The 15,775-nt window shown below is 37.9% G+C and overlaps 1 protein-coding gene across 3 annotated transcripts in view; it reads right to left on the reverse strand.

Annotated features, from left to right (window-relative positions):
* The window catches only part of UBE3C (ubiquitin protein ligase E3C), a 64,579-nt gene that overhangs the window by 9,780 nt on the left and 39,024 nt on the right, over window positions 1–15,775 (reverse strand). For all 3 annotated transcript variants that reach the window (XR_015946324.1, XM_035128957.3, XM_088653800.1), the window contains exons 14-18: window positions 13,626–13,730; window positions 12,628–12,715; window positions 10,705–10,802; window positions 9,503–9,635; window positions 8,292–8,539 (exon numbers count right to left, since the gene is read on the reverse strand). Coding sequence is in view for 2 of the 3 variants with exons in the window: in XM_035128957.3 (XP_034984848.2) it covers window positions 8,292–8,539; window positions 9,503–9,635; window positions 10,705–10,802; window positions 12,628–12,715; window positions 13,626–13,730 (672 nt within the window). In the remaining variant the exon portion in view is untranslated. The remainder of the gene's footprint in view (window positions 1–8,291; window positions 8,540–9,502; window positions 9,636–10,704; window positions 10,803–12,627; window positions 12,716–13,625; window positions 13,731–15,775) is intronic.

Raw genomic sequence — 15,775 nt, forward strand, 5'->3', positions numbered from 1 at the left:
ATACATAAAGTAATTAGCAATGACTTAATCAAGCTGTGCCATGGTAGAGTTGCAGAGAATCTCTTTCCACCATTTAACAGTTGCCAAAACATTATATAAGAAAACCTGAAAGCTTTTATTTGAAGTCAAAATGAAAAAGACCATCTCCTTACTCATTAAATGGCAGCTTATCTCCTGTGTGTATTCAGTCAATTCTACTTACTTTTGGAAACTCTGATTTTCTCTTTAGCCCTATTCTAGGTTAGATTACTGCGGGAGGCAGTGCAAGACAGGAGTGCCTGGCGTGCTCTGGTCCATGGGGTCACGAAGAGTCGGACACGACTAAACGACTAAACAACAAAGGTTAGATTACGCTAATGTAATCTAATCTGAAGACAGATCAGAAACTTCAGCTGGTACAGAATTCAGTGGCCAGGTTACTCACCAGGGCAACAGAGTTTGAACATATAATGTCAATCCTGGCCAGACTGTGCTGGCTGCCAATTATTTTCTGAGCTCAATTCAAAGTGCTGGTTTTGACTAATAAACATTAAACAGCTCAGGACTGCAATATCTCAAGGAGCACCTCTCCCCATATGAAGGTGAATTCTGTGTGTTGTGAAAATTTTGAGGATTTGTGTGGCCATGTTTACTTGGTTGGTTTACCACTGCTAGTAATGGAAAGGGCCAAAGGAACTAAGGAGTGCTTAGCCTTCCCAGCCCTGAATCTAATTCCCCTCTCATCCACCCACCCAACCACCCCATTTTATATTTTGAGATTCCACCCAGTAAAGACATGTGTCCATTTCCCCCCATTTATTTACATGAAAGGAGAGATTCTCACAACATGGGGAATCCATACCGCATGCCAAATTCTGCACTTGGACAGAAGAGCTAAATGCAGTAACAAACCCCGAGCGAGAGAGGCATATGGTTACTTATGTACAAACTTTTTAATGCATCTCGAATGTATTTAGAGATACACATTGTATGAAACATTACAAGGCTATGGGTATTGCTACTGTTTTACTATTATTTTATAAATGCAGTAAAGTTAGGGTCTTGGTGCCTGGTATCTAACAGAAAGGTGACACATTTTTTAAAAAAAACAGTACGCTAGCTACTCATAATGCATTAAAATTGAAGTTAGAAAAAGTATTCAAAAGTAGGTATGCACCACTGCTGCTATCTAGCATCTTCAAATTCAAGTTCTCCTACAAGTGAACCAATGTCCTTGGGTCACTCGGTCAATTCAATGCTAGAATATTTCCTGGCCCTTAAAATATAAATGCCTTTCTTTTCTTTTCCATACCTCACCAGGATTTTGGATAGGCAAACACCAACCCCACGCTCTATATGCTAAGAGTCCTTAATTCCAATGCATTTACTGGCTGTTATAGTATTAAACTGAATTATGGGCCACCCTATTTATCAATGGTAGACACATACTGCTTTCACCTAGACATTCAGAACGATGCGCCTATCTATCTGCCCATAAAGTGATAGCTAATGACAGCTTTCAATTAAACACTGGAAGCTGCAGATTGTGCTACTCTAGGTTTGTTTGTTTCATTTGTAATTAGCTCTATATCCTATACTACTCCGCTCTAGATCTTTAGGTTTCTGCTCTTTGATGAGTTGGCATAATTACTCTCATTAACAGCATGTATATGAGAACAGAGCAGCTCCTTCCTTCTATTTCCAAATGGAAATCTTCAAAAACTTTCTGTATTCAGGGTCAAGAAAAATTTACAGAACCACAAAGAGCAGTAAAAACCACCAATCTCCTAATGATGCCCTATCAAAATACCTTCACACACAAACACTGTGTGACAGTTTAGCCCCAAGAATGTATGAATAACAAGATCAAAGCCAGGGAGGCATTATGTGTGCACCACTGAATGGTTTAGGAAAAGGGATGAAAACTGAAACCTTTGTTTGTGTAGCTGAAAAAGTAAACTTCAAGTGTAAATCATTAATTTGCAATCTGTATGGTCACAGTTTGCTATTCTGAATTAGTAACAGACACACACACTCCACAACTTTGGTAAATATATCAAAGCTACCTGAAATCTGAAGCAGAATTTAATCACTGACTCACCAAATACTTCTGCATCCTTATATATATTTTCCCCGTCCCCACCCCCAACACAAGTCAGGTTTAGGCATTTAAAGCATTTAATATACAAGCACTAATAAATGATGGCCCTAAACACTATGATCACATCAGCTAAATGGATTATAAATTAAATTTCCATAATGTATGCAACTGAAATACAAATGTAAGCATAAATCAAGGTATTTTCTAAACACAGGTTAATTACACAGATTCAAGAACTGTCTATTTTTTATGCAAAATAATCCACTTACCATTTTTCATATGGGTCTTAATTCTTAGCCACATGTTAACACTGGCTCCTAGAAGCCTATCAATAACTCCTTGTCAAGGGAAAATAGCAATAGGTATATTGAAAGAACCTGCATGTTATTTTTCAAGTGTCTGTCTTTTATGAGTGTTTATTGCTGGAAATTGTGCCAAAATGATTTGAAATAAAAAGGATTAATTATCGTAGAAGCCTTTTAATATAAGTGAGTGCACTAGCAATGCAATTAATGCAAATTGTGGTGCTATCAGGAGAATAAATGTGAACAACATCACAGGCCATTTCTGTTTGCTGCCAAATAACTTTAGTAATTTACTACATTAAGAATCAATATAAAAATAATGCTTTTCAAATGCAGATCTATCAATCTTCAGGTAGCTCCACAGCAAACATTTATAACTTAATCTAAAAACTATATAAAACATTTCTAGGCCACCTTGATTGTGCCAGCTTGACTATAATTTTAATTAAACACAGTTTCCCATAGCCAAGTTCTTCCAAATATAAAAGACAAAAGAAACATTCATAGTATAAACAAGGTGAGATGAATAGTTAATATTCCAATTAGAGTAAAAGCTAAGTTTTTTAAACAGGCATCTGCAAAATGTACAGCAGTTCTTTGATAAGTTAGTCACAGTTAAGCTCTTCTCTTTCTACGTGGCAAAATATAATAAGCCACACATTGCAGTAGGTGCACACTTGCCCAGACTTCTGGGGTTTCTTGATCAAGCCAAGCTCACCTTGGTCCTTTATTTTCAAAGTTAAAAACTAAAAATACATCAGGCTTGAGCACTCCCTGCTCCTTCTCCCATGCAGCCAGGAAAAAAAGTTTGGAAGTTCTTGGTACCAGTTATTCTTAAGCGTGCAAAATTGCTGTTAAGTTAAGATGGTTGCTGCCGAACTCATTCTGGCCACATGGGAGGAGAAGCATGCAAGTATGAAGCAGTGGCGAACAGTGCCGCTTGACTGCCCGGGGCAGCACCCCCTGGGGGTGGAGCATCGCTCCGCCGCACGCATGCATCCTGACGTAACGACACACGCGCCAGGATGGACTGCGCAATCTGTCCGGGTTGGCGCTGCTGCTCTGCTCGGCCGGCGCGCTCTGAAGCAGAGCGCGCTACGGAGCGGGTTGCTGGGTGGCGGTGGTGGCAGCAAACTCATGATCCCCTGAATGATTAATATATTCTTTTACACTGAAAGAAACTTTTACTCACACATATTAAACAGAAAAATAGCTATGTACTTCTATTATGAGCAGACACACAGGATAACGTTATGGGCCTCTGGCATTTCAGTTACAGAACCAAAACTACAAAAGATATGGGAGGATTTGTGCTTATCTTCCAAGCAGAAGTTTCAAAGTCGTACAGTGGTACCTCGCTAGACGGAACGCCTCGCGGCATGAAAAAATTGCAAGACGAAAATGTTTTGCGATTTTTTTGGCAGACTCGCAAGACGAAGTTTTCTATGGCCATGCCATAGAAAACTTTGCAAGATGAAGCAGGGCACCGCGAGGAGAAAGTCAGACCGAGAGCCAGCGCGCCTCGCAGTTCCGCCACCCGCCATTGCCCGGCTTCTGCAACAGCCGGATCCCCCCTCACTCACCTTACGTCTGCCTGCCTGCGCATGAACGGGCTGGCTGTCTGGTTGGGCGCGAGGGTCCAGCTGCTGGGGAAGGAGGGAGGGAGCCTCTCCCTGGCCCTCCTGCTTCCCCCTGAAAAACTTCTGGCCGTGGCAGGTGAGACTGTGCCTTTTTTGTGCTTCCCCCCCATAGGAACACATGAATTAAATTTCAATGCATTCCTATGGGAAACCGCGCTTCGCAAGACGAACTTATCGCAACACGAAACGACTCGTGGAACGAATTAATTTCGTCTTGCGAGGTACCACTGTATTTCACACACCTGCACATCTGTTTCTGTGCACATAACTAGAATCACAAGACTACAATTTCCTATAATGATCCGCATTAAGGAAGAATTTTTGCTACGCTGCACAGATAGCCACAGGGCCTTAAGAGTACGAGTGCCCTAGAATTATCAAAAGAATTATCCTGTTGCAAGTTCATGAAGATGAGCTCTTAGAATAAAATTACCAGCATGAAGTATAATTTTTCTTTATGAAGCATTTGTTTAAAAACAACAACTGGGCAGAGGTAATTATAATTAATCCATGTGGTGGGAACACGTATTGAGATGAATCAATATCTTCAAATCAGCAGAGTACTCATTTTCAGTAAGAGTTCAAACATGACAATTTATTCCACTAAATATTCTGAACTTAATTGACTTAAATGGACCTAGGTGTTTCCAAAGGCAAAAGAAGATCAGGATGCCATTACCACATACTTTAACTGTTTATTTATTCCCTGTCTAGGAAGCCTGATTTAGGAGCTATAAAATGCAATCAGTACACAAACCAGAAGCTGGAATCATCTGCTAATGGAACTTTTAATTGAGAAGTGACCACTGACATGAGGTAATTCTTTCCATGTAGAATTGCTTGCAGAGACCTTTGTGCACTTTATCACAGTAAACAATCACTAACATATGCATTAAAGAAAATTTAAATACATTATGACCCAATAAATATCACAATCAATCAATACAATCTTTTCCTTTTCAAAGATTTAGTGTTAAAATACCACACTTTTAGTAGTCCTTTAGTGCTGGACACATATTTATAAATGCTGGTACTAAGTTTAGCCATTTGTAATGAAAAGATAATTGGTTATGTGAAAGGTACTGGTAGAGGGATGCATACAGTATTAGTTATGTTAAAACCATTTCAAAAATAAGTTAGCATTAGGGAATTATTAAAATCTGTTGAACAATACTGAGTTCTTATACTACTAAATCATTAGCCAATTCATACTATTTTGAAATTATTCAAATAGCACATTTCTTTGTGCTATTAACATATTGAATAAAAAAGGCCCAAACCACCAAAGTAGAATATCAGGCAGTTTACTTAATGGCATTAAAAAATGTTTTAGGGGACGTAAAAAGATTTTTAAAAAGATTTCTAGTTTTTATTTGACATCTATTTGAGGCGAGGATAAAGAAGGATAGAGCCAACCTAGGAGTTCTTCAAAGCACAGAGCAGGCTCAGATATCTGATCTGCTCCTGTTCCCCCTGGGTATGTCTAGTTTTCTAGCAAATCACCTGGTCCCTCAACAACTGCATGACATGAAAGTTCAACATGCTTTTCCCATGGTGGAAATGCAGTACCGGAGAAAACCTTCCCTCTAGAATTTGTGTCTGCCATGAAGTTCTTTGAAGTTCAGTAATATTCCCACACACAAAAATGAACCACCTCTGCTCCAAAGCACTAGATTCAATTTGGCTTACTCCCAGGTAAGTGGGGTTGGGATTGCAGCCATACTTAATCATATGAGTTTCAGTCAAATAATTTTTAATAACTGGAAGAAAAGCATGCAAGTGAAACAGTTTTGAAACAGTAACTCAACATTTTCAGACACTTGGTTCTGTCACCTTAAGAGACATTCCCTGCTGTTTCATAACGCCTCTAGTGCCACCTCAAAGCTCAACCTGAATTCATTTTCAAAATCTGCTGCCTATTTGATCAATATATTAGTCTATCAAAATGTTTTAAACTGATTTATTGAACCAATGAACCTATTACCTTATACCCTCCATATCTAAAAGTAAGCCTCACTGAACTGAATATGACTTATTTTCAAGTAGAAGTGCATAGATGTACCGTTCTATAAATGTACCGTAATCCCAAGTAGTTATGGCTGCAGTCCTAATCTTTCTTACCTAGAAGTAAGCCCCACTGAATTCAATAGGACTTGCTTCTTAGTAGACATGGTTAGGACTGATATGAAGCATCTATAATTCAATTATATTTGGAGGGGGGGTAATATTCTTTCAAAATTGCAACTACCACAATGAAGAGTTTTTAATGTGTATTATTATAAATTGCCAGGGATATAATATAATTTATTCAAGACAGAACTGGAACAAGAGAGTAATAAAAATGGATATCTGCATGGGCTGGGAAAATTTGATCCATAGTATCTATGATTAAGATAACTTATAACAAAAGAATACATATAAGCCATGTTTATGGTAAAATGGGTATTTTTGTAATATTTTAGAACAAGATCAATGATAATGCCCTATGCTATGCTGCTTTCATCCTGCTGTAGTAGTATTTATTTATGTTCTTTATTTTATTTAATAATAAACATTGGGGGGGAATTAAAAATATTTGGGGTAAGAAATATTCATCACTAACTAAAATATACTAGGTGATTACCTCTGAATGGCTGGCTACAAAGAATATAGGTAAATCATTCAATGTTAATGTATTTGTTTTCTGATAATAGTGTCATATAAATAGAGCTCTTAGCAGAACATTCTCTGCATTTTTATTTATTTTCTGTGGATTTCAGACGGCTTCCTTTGTATGGCATGCAGTTTATTTATACAAAGACTAAACAACTGCAGCATTCAGAAATTATTTGCAAATGGATAAAAGGTAAGTATTTTTATAAAACAGAAGAATTTAATGAAGTCTTTAACTAAAACCACAATACTGGCAGGGACCAAATAGTAAAACCGTGCCTTATCTTGCTACTGAATTCATCAGCTTTCCAAACATGCCAGTTAAAGGGTGTTTCTGCACCTGGGTACAGCTAATTATTAAATAACGTAGTCATTTTGTGCCTTATGCAAACACAGAACACACACACATCAATATTTGACTGCTTTCAAAATGACAAGTAACTGGGTTCCTTCTGATTTCAAAGTATAAGAACAGCCATGCCACTCAGCTTATCCCAACCCAAAGTCAAACTTCCCCCACTCCCCTTTTAACACTTTAACAATTAACCTGTTAATATCCAAGTAAAATATAGCAGCTTTTGTATTTTAGATGTTGGCGAGGTAAGTCTTCCAGATCCAATACATGTCTACTCTAGCAGTTACAAGTAGCTCCAAGATCAGCACAAACTATTCTATAGTGTTGTTATGTGGAGCCTTGATATGGGCAGATGGCAAAGGCCATTTCACACACCATGTTGAGACAAATCCAGAGTGTGCAGTCAAGCGTGCTCCAACCCAACAAGTCTCCCGATGACACAAGTTTGCAAAGAAGTTCGTGATTTACATGTTTTGATGTGCACTTAAAATATCTTAGGTGTACACCTAAAAACATAATGTGTGAAATTGTTCTACTCCTGCATCTTCACCCCTCTGTGCAACTGGTGTCACTCTCAGGAACGCTGGTAATTATGGAATCCTGCTCTTTTGTTTAACTTATCATGGCTCAGTGCTGTTGAGTATCTAAGGTCCTGCTCCACGCACTAGAGACAAGAAAAAAAGTTGCTCGGTTGGGTTGGGAAAGGAATCATCTTGGTAGAATTCAAATGTATTTTTCCGGACACTGAAAAAACTAAAACTTGACACCATGACCAGGCTTGAGATTCTATGAATGAAACCCTATCAAATCAGAGAGTTCAATATCATATCTATCTATAATTGTCTGCCTGAAAAAGAAATTTATCTGACACTAGTGATCATTCAGACTTCATAATCTATAACCTGCTTACAAAGTCTTGTTAATTTTATGTGTGAAGGCGATTCAACTTGGAAAATGTCCTGGCCAAAAATGGTATGTGTAAATTTTAACTTAAAACACGGAGCATTAAGAAAGTAACCCCGCAAGTAGTAAGATTGTCAAGCATGAAGAATGAAGCTGTGCACATTTAACAATCAATATCATTAAAGCAAATGAAGACGCCCTTCTCTTCATACAAAGGGCAAAGAAAATGGATACATAACTAATATTGTTTCCCAAGTACTTTCCATTTCTGAAAACATTCCGTTAAAAAATATCCACTTCTATCCCATATACTACACAAGCAGCTCCTATTCATATATATCTGCTTTTTTTTTTACCTTTCCAAGCATCCTCCCAAGGAAATAGTAGTGCCTTGCATATGACTCTCCAATGAGCATGTGTGCAGCAGGGTTAGGGTAAAGCAGTCCTTCATTAGTGGTCTTAAAAAAACCTTGGTTAGGGTTAAATCCTGATTTAAGCAGTTCGTTCAGAAATTCTCTGAATATTCCACCCCCATCAATACCGGCTTCATCTAGACCATGGGCATTAAGTAAATGGACACGAATTCGTTTTTTCAAATCTGGTTCTAGAGAAAGAGAAAACAAGTTATGTAAGGATTTGCAAATGCACAACTCTTTACACATAAAAAAGTGCAATCTAAAAGTACATGAGCTAAAACTCATTGTCCCAATGTAATGGATTTCCTGAGGTTGGTTTTCTTTCTTTCTTTCCAAAAAATCCACTGATGGGTAAAGTAGTCCCTTTATGTTATGAAGTCTGTTGACCTTATCGACATGCCTAATGTTATAAAACAATTACAGTTCCACTTAAACAAAAATTAAAGGTGCATTTGGTTCAGGCTTTCTTCAGGACAAATCGTTCTAAATAAGTGCTGAGGAACCTGCACCCCTGTAAGGTGCTGTTAGATAACTCCTATCAGACCATTCCATCTTAAGACTTATAGGGTTTATTTTTGGAACCCAACTACTGAATGAAGCCTCTCTGTTTTTATTGCTCGCTGAACTTAACATTTCTACAGTGGTTCTGTCCTTAATTAGAAAGCAAGTACTGTATAGCTTCACCAATGAATGTTGACCTTGAAAGATGAACCAAAACTGCCTGCTTTTATTCAATCATGAGCTCTTTCATCTTACCACAATAGTCTATCCACTAATAAGCTATTCACAAATTAAATGCTTGAAATCCTACTGAAAGTATGGAAATCCACTCACAACATGGGAAAAAACAGGCAACACATCGAATAAATCTAGGCAAAATTAATGTGCAACAGGCTTTTTTTATATAAAAAAAAGGTTTTTTAAAATCCCAAAAAAGAACAGCTTCACAAGTGCCCGGTGGAGACAGATAGATAGAATTCCGAGGTAGAAAATCATTCATCTTCATATGGTGCACTAACCAAATTGGCCCACAATCTGGATGTAAGCTTCTCATGCAATAAAATAGTATATAGCTCATATTTTTATAGTTCCCAATGCAAGTGATTTTATTACTATGAACTTATTTTAGCATTAATTTAAAAATGCATTACCATTTTCAGGGGAAAGTTTGTCATATGCATCTTCATAAATATAATTTCTCCTAATAGTGACATTAATTCCATCCAGAAATGGGCCTTCTCCTTGAACTTCTTGTTTGTCAGCATAGATCAGCCTTTGAAATATCTTGTATAAATCGAGAAATAAAAGGGAGAGAAAAAGTAATATACTGGAGAGTTTGTTAATGTGTGTGAACTGTTAATACAGGGAATAGTTTAAAAAAGTATTATGCCTCCATTAAGAAACTTGACGAATGCAAGTTTCAAGTTATAATTCTGTTCTGTATCACTTATAAGTCTTGCACCAAAGCGAAACAACACGTTTCCCCTCCATTTATCATTGTCCTTTTGGGAAACAGTGATTTATTTCTCCCATGAAACTATCTTTCATTTCCTTGATAGTACTAGCACACATTGATGGCAGCACAATTCTGGGAATTCAGTTTGCTAATTAGCTGAAAGCTGTAGAGTCAACAAAAGAACCTTAGAAAGTTATTACAGTTTTTTTAAACTAAGAAGATGAAGACAGCCCCTTTAAACAATAGGCACTTTGTGGTATACTTCAAAGGGCTGATGATTTTCAAAGTTATAACTAAATTATAGGTTGAGGTCAGGATCCCCCAGCCCCGACCCCACCCCCAAAAAGGCACTCCCCATTCTAAAAGTATAACAGCGCTTTGGACTTTGTTTCTCTAGTGTTGCCCATCCTCTGCAACCAGAACAACAAATGACTGTTAAACACCAGCAAGGCATACACAGCTGTGATCATAAGGCAACTTTCTCCAACCTGGTGCCCTGCCGGTGTCTTGGGCTACAATTCCCATCCTCCGTGACCATTAGGCACACTAATGAAAGCTGTAGTCCAAAACACCGTCATTACACCAGGTTGGGAGAGGAGGCACGAAGAATAGCTTTGGCGCATCTAGGGAGAAAGAAAAACATCACACCACGAGACACATACAAACATTCCAGGCCACTTTAAGACGGAGGCACTAAAACTGAAGAACCTTTGAAACATACCACCACTCACTTAATTATTTTAAAATAGCTTCTGGAATGATAGGATCACCCAGAAAGATCACCTACTTCTGTGCTGCAGAACAGGGTCCTTTACAAATGTAGTAAGATTCTGTATTTAGCAAATACATTGGTTTATGCTAACTGTCAAAAGTACAATACTTAAAGAGATGATGTACCTTTACTCTTTCTTCAAAAGGAACCACAAAAGGTAGCTCAGTCAATATTGCAAGTTGTCGTTCCTCAGACACGGAAAGAGGTGCTGGATCCAACCCCACTTTTTAAATTGAAAGTCAGAGAGAAAGAGAGAGCTCGGTTTTTAGTGCACAATACAATATACTACCTTTCCATTCTTCTCTGGATGGTAAAGAGGTCACCACTCCATACAGAGAGTCAAGCTTGCTGACTGTATAAAGCAATGAGAAACTGAGAAATAGTTGTGTGGGGAGTTACTGCTCATATACTAAAGACTTGGTGGCATTTCTTCCTACTGAACCATCCACATACTTTGTGCCACTCAACACGCAGTTCCCAAACTCAAAGGATACTGGGAGTGGTCTCCAATGCAAAGTGAGAAGCTGTAATTCAGAAATGAAACTGTAGGAAGTCCCACCAGGTATGCAGATGCACACACAATTGTATAACCCTAACTGAGTCCTGGCTATAGTCACTGGAACAAGAGACATGTTGTCTGTGTTAAACTGTACACCTCATATAAATGTTCATGTGGACAAAGGCAAACCAATTTGGTTGGAAATAAAAACTCCCCAAACAAAGAAAGTACAGTACAAAATTTTAGTTATTTGCGTAAATGATTAAAGATCTATTCCCAAGCACAGGCAGACACTGTCTGCAGGAATGGTAAAACATTCTTGGAAGACTGGGTATGTATGACTTGAGTATTAAAGCAGAGGAAATGCTCGGAGGCAATTTATCATCATCTGTTTGCAGGATAGCAGTGACTAGCTGGCCTTTCAATAGCAAGCATCAGCAGTAACAGATACTATACTTTTGAGCTCCTCAAGCTATTTTTAACTAGAGCTATTAAGAGTGTCTATTTAGTGCAACAGAAACAGAGCTGAGAACTTTTGGCAAATACCAATATTGTAAACCCTTGGAATGAGTGTTTTCCTAACTTTCAGTAAACAGTTTTAATTACAGTCAACGTATGCTATCTATTAAGCTAAGGGTTAAAAGCGTTTTAAAACAAAGTGCATGTACAGCAAAGGTAAACCACTATCTAACTTCAGCAGTTCAATTATTCTGGTCAATTAGTCAATTTTATCTACATTGCCCCATCAACGTTTCCATCTTTAAAGAGAAATATGGGATGGAGTCATCAATACACAAGACATTTAGAACTCAAGAGCTTGCCATTTAAGTAAATGAAAAAGCACAAATAAACATAACCATATGTGAGTCAGTGGTTCTTTCACACTAATTGATTCTAGCCCATATGGAGTCAAGTGGGATTAAACAAATCATAAACACACTGTTATGTGCCCTTCTTCACACAATCATGTTGATCACATCTTTTTTCATTTCAAGGGCATTCAATCAAGAAAGCCAGAGGAACAACCTATGGAAGATTAAGCCTTTATTTCACCAAGAAATTAAAGTGGACATGAACAGGCAGAGAAAACTGATTTTGGTTGCAAATCTATCTGTTGCACAGATAAGAGGGCATCAAATACAGTGGAATTTCAAGTACCTACCAACTGGCCATGTAAAAAGCTACTGGTCTTTAGTGGGTACCATCAATTGTCTAGGTAAGATTTAGCTCACTCAATCCCAGAGGCAGTTGGTATATTAACAACTGCTGGCATGAATGTAGGAAAAATCCTACATCATCAAACCAAGGGTTCATCTAGTCCAGCATCCTGTCTGGTTGTCCCACCAGATATTTGGGGAAGCCCCAAAATGGACATGAGCACAATGTATTGTTCCCCAGCAACTACAATTCAGAAGCATGCTATTGCCAATGAACTGTGTTGTGATTGGAGCACAAATTCTCTTAAATGCTTTATCAAGAGATTGGGAAAGCTCAAATTCCTTTATTAAAAGAAAGAAACATTTTCCGAGGCAAAGCAATACTGTCTTACCATCTAGAGTAGACTGCAGTGGTCCTATTCTTCCCATTCTTCTCACTCTCCATACATGCCTGGCTGATGGCACATAAAGCTGTGTAACCTAGTTGTTTATTAAATGAAATAGTTAAATATTTCATGTTAAAACTGTAAGACAAAAATTTTTCCTGCTGTTTAATCATTATTATCAGAAACAGAGTTTCAAATGACATAAAGCTCTGTTAAGATACCACAAACCATGTTCTAGGAAAACAGATACCATGTATTAAAATAATGCTCAACTCAAATAAAACACCATTCCCGACCCCTAAATTCTGATTAACTCTACATATGCATTGGGCCACAGAGCAAGGCATCACAAGTTTATCCTGGAATATGACAAATACCTTGTGCTACAATCCTACACAAAATTATTCCCAAGTATGTACCACTGAATTCAGTGCAACTTTCTTCTTAGTAAACATGCATATTAAAGGTAAAGGGACCCCTAACCATTAGGTCCAGTTGTGACCAACTCTGGAGTTGCGGCGCTCATCTCGCGATATTGGCTGAGGGATCCGGCGTACAGCTTCCTGGTCATGTGGCCAGCATGACAAAGCCGCTTCTGGCAAACCAGAGCAGCACACGGAAGCGCCATTTACCTTCCCGCTGTAGCGGTACCTATTTATCTACTTGCACTTTGACGTGCTTTCGAACTGCTAGGTTGGCAGGAGCAGGGACTGAACAACGGGCGCTCACCCCGTCTGATCGGCAAGCCCTAGGCTCTGTGGTTTAACCCTGCATACAGTGGGATATGACAAATATATCACAAATAGAGAACTGAGAACAAGTGACATAAACATGCAAAATGCTTCAAGGAGTCGGGTTAACACCTGCATCAGAATTGTACTAAAGTATGTATGTGACCATTAATACCAGGATTCTGATTTTAAAAGGAAACTGAATTTAAATCTGTACAGTGTTTGATTTTTAAAAGAATTAAGAGCTTTTTAAAACAGCCACATCTGTATTACCTTATCTGCTCTAATGTTTTCCTGTTCTGAAAGCCAGTGGTTTGGTGGACAGAAATTCCTTCTTGTATCTCTAGATTTCAACATTTTCACCAAGTTAGTGATTACCTGGATGGCAGAAATATATCAATATAGATTGTAACTTTGTCTTTTTCAGAATACCACAGACAAAGCAGCAATATTTTAAAATATACAATGTTACAGTATTTTTGTTCTTAAGAGACATGATTAAGTAATCAAATATTTGGCCAAAGTTCATTAGATACATTATTTAAATTACATCTTCATCAAGACAACTGAAATCACTCAACATGTAAAAAGTTCGGATTTCAAGGAAAGTCAAGGTAACTAAATTGTTTTCATTTACCGTAATTTAAAATAGAATACCCAATTGTACCATTTATTTACTTAAATTTACAATCTGCCATTCCCTGGGCAGAAAACACACACTAAATAAATGAATGAATGAATAAGACATTTTAAAAGTAAATAAAAACAAATTTAAAACATAAAAACAACCACGTACAATAAAACATCTAAAACAGATTTAAGAGCAGATGTAACAAAATTACACATCTGGATAGGCCAGCTGAACCAGAAAAGTTTTCTGCAGGCATCATGGTGACTGTCCAAAGGACAGGTGCTGCCACATTAAGGGAATTACTCCTTGCAAATGTAGACATGGCACAAGTTCTACAGATCAAAGTGATCGCATTCGTATGTATGAAGTAAGGTGATCTATTAAGTAATCTGGTCCCAAACAATTAAGAGCTTTTTTGTACCTATAGTAACTCAACCCAGTAGCCAACTGGTAGCCAGTGCCAGTCTTTAAGCACAAGTGTAATATTCTGACAGACTCTCATTCCCATCAACAATCGCACTGCCTCATTTTGCACTAACTGCAGTCATTAATAGTGGCTGTATTCGAATATACAGTACTACTAAACCATGGTTCAGCATTACAAGAATGGGCCACAGTAAGCCTCAGCAAAGTATTGCTTCCATTTCAGATTAACTGTCATTTGTCATGACATCTGAACCCAGATAAACTGTGGTTAAACTTTACTATAGTTTGTTGGAATAGGCCATAGTTAAGATTAACCACAGTTTGTACAGTTCAGGTGTCACAACAAGCGGCAGTTATTTTAAAATGGAATTGAGTATTTCTTAACTCCTCTTTACAAATGCGCCCAAGGAGGAGATGGAAGTATATAAGACCAAGGCTTGCTGCAGCTCACTGTTGTAAAGGTTTAACATTACATAACGTTACATTTGAACAGGCCTGTATCTACTCATCATGATATAAGGACAAAGTTTCAGGAGGCAGGATATCTGAGTAAGATACCCACATAGAAGTAGTTGCCCCACAGTTCCAGTTACCACCCAGAGGCAGCTTAAAATCCAAAATAGTTTACGGCTGTAAAAGATAAGTCTTTAGTAATACAGTTCTAGGTGTTCATATATACATACAGCTTGTTGGCTCTGCAGATACAGATACACATATATGCAAGCATAAAGCATAAACCTTCAAGACAACACAGACTCCAACTCATGGACAGACTGACTGACTAATGAGCTGACATGATGACTTAAACACTGGGTCATTGCCATAGTAACTGCCTTAGTTGACTTTACCTGTTGATTTCTCTCATACATCTGGTGATTTGTGACCATAAAAGAAATTAACACCTACATAAATATCCAGTTCCTCCAACAGTTACCAGTGCTAGATCACAGGTGATAATTGGAGGTAGGGAAAAGAATAATGCTAGAAAAGAGATGTTACATATTCCCTTCCTTGGGACATTCACAAGATCCAAGAATGCATATGATGATTCAAGACCCAGATCGTAATTGAACATTTTAAGACACTCTTATTTAATTTCTAAGACTAAATTATTATTATTTATTATTATTATTATTATTTATACCCCGCCCATCTGGCTGGGTTTCCTCCGCCACTCTGGGTGGCTTCCAAAAGAAATATTAGAATACAATAATTTATTAAACATTAAAAGCTTCCCTAAACAGGGCTGCCTTCAGATGTCCTCTAAAAGTCTGGTACGGTAGTTGTTTTTCTCTTTAACATCCCTGCCCTTCCCATAGTTATATCAAGTTTGAAAGCAGCACAGTAGATGTATGGCACTATGGTG

The sequence above is a fragment of the Zootoca vivipara genome, chromosome 11 (genome assembly GCF_965207765.1).
Source record: "Zootoca vivipara chromosome 11, rZooViv2.hap1.1, whole genome shotgun sequence".
In the NCBI taxonomy this organism is placed as follows: domain Eukaryota; kingdom Metazoa; phylum Chordata; class Lepidosauria; order Squamata; family Lacertidae; genus Zootoca; species Zootoca vivipara.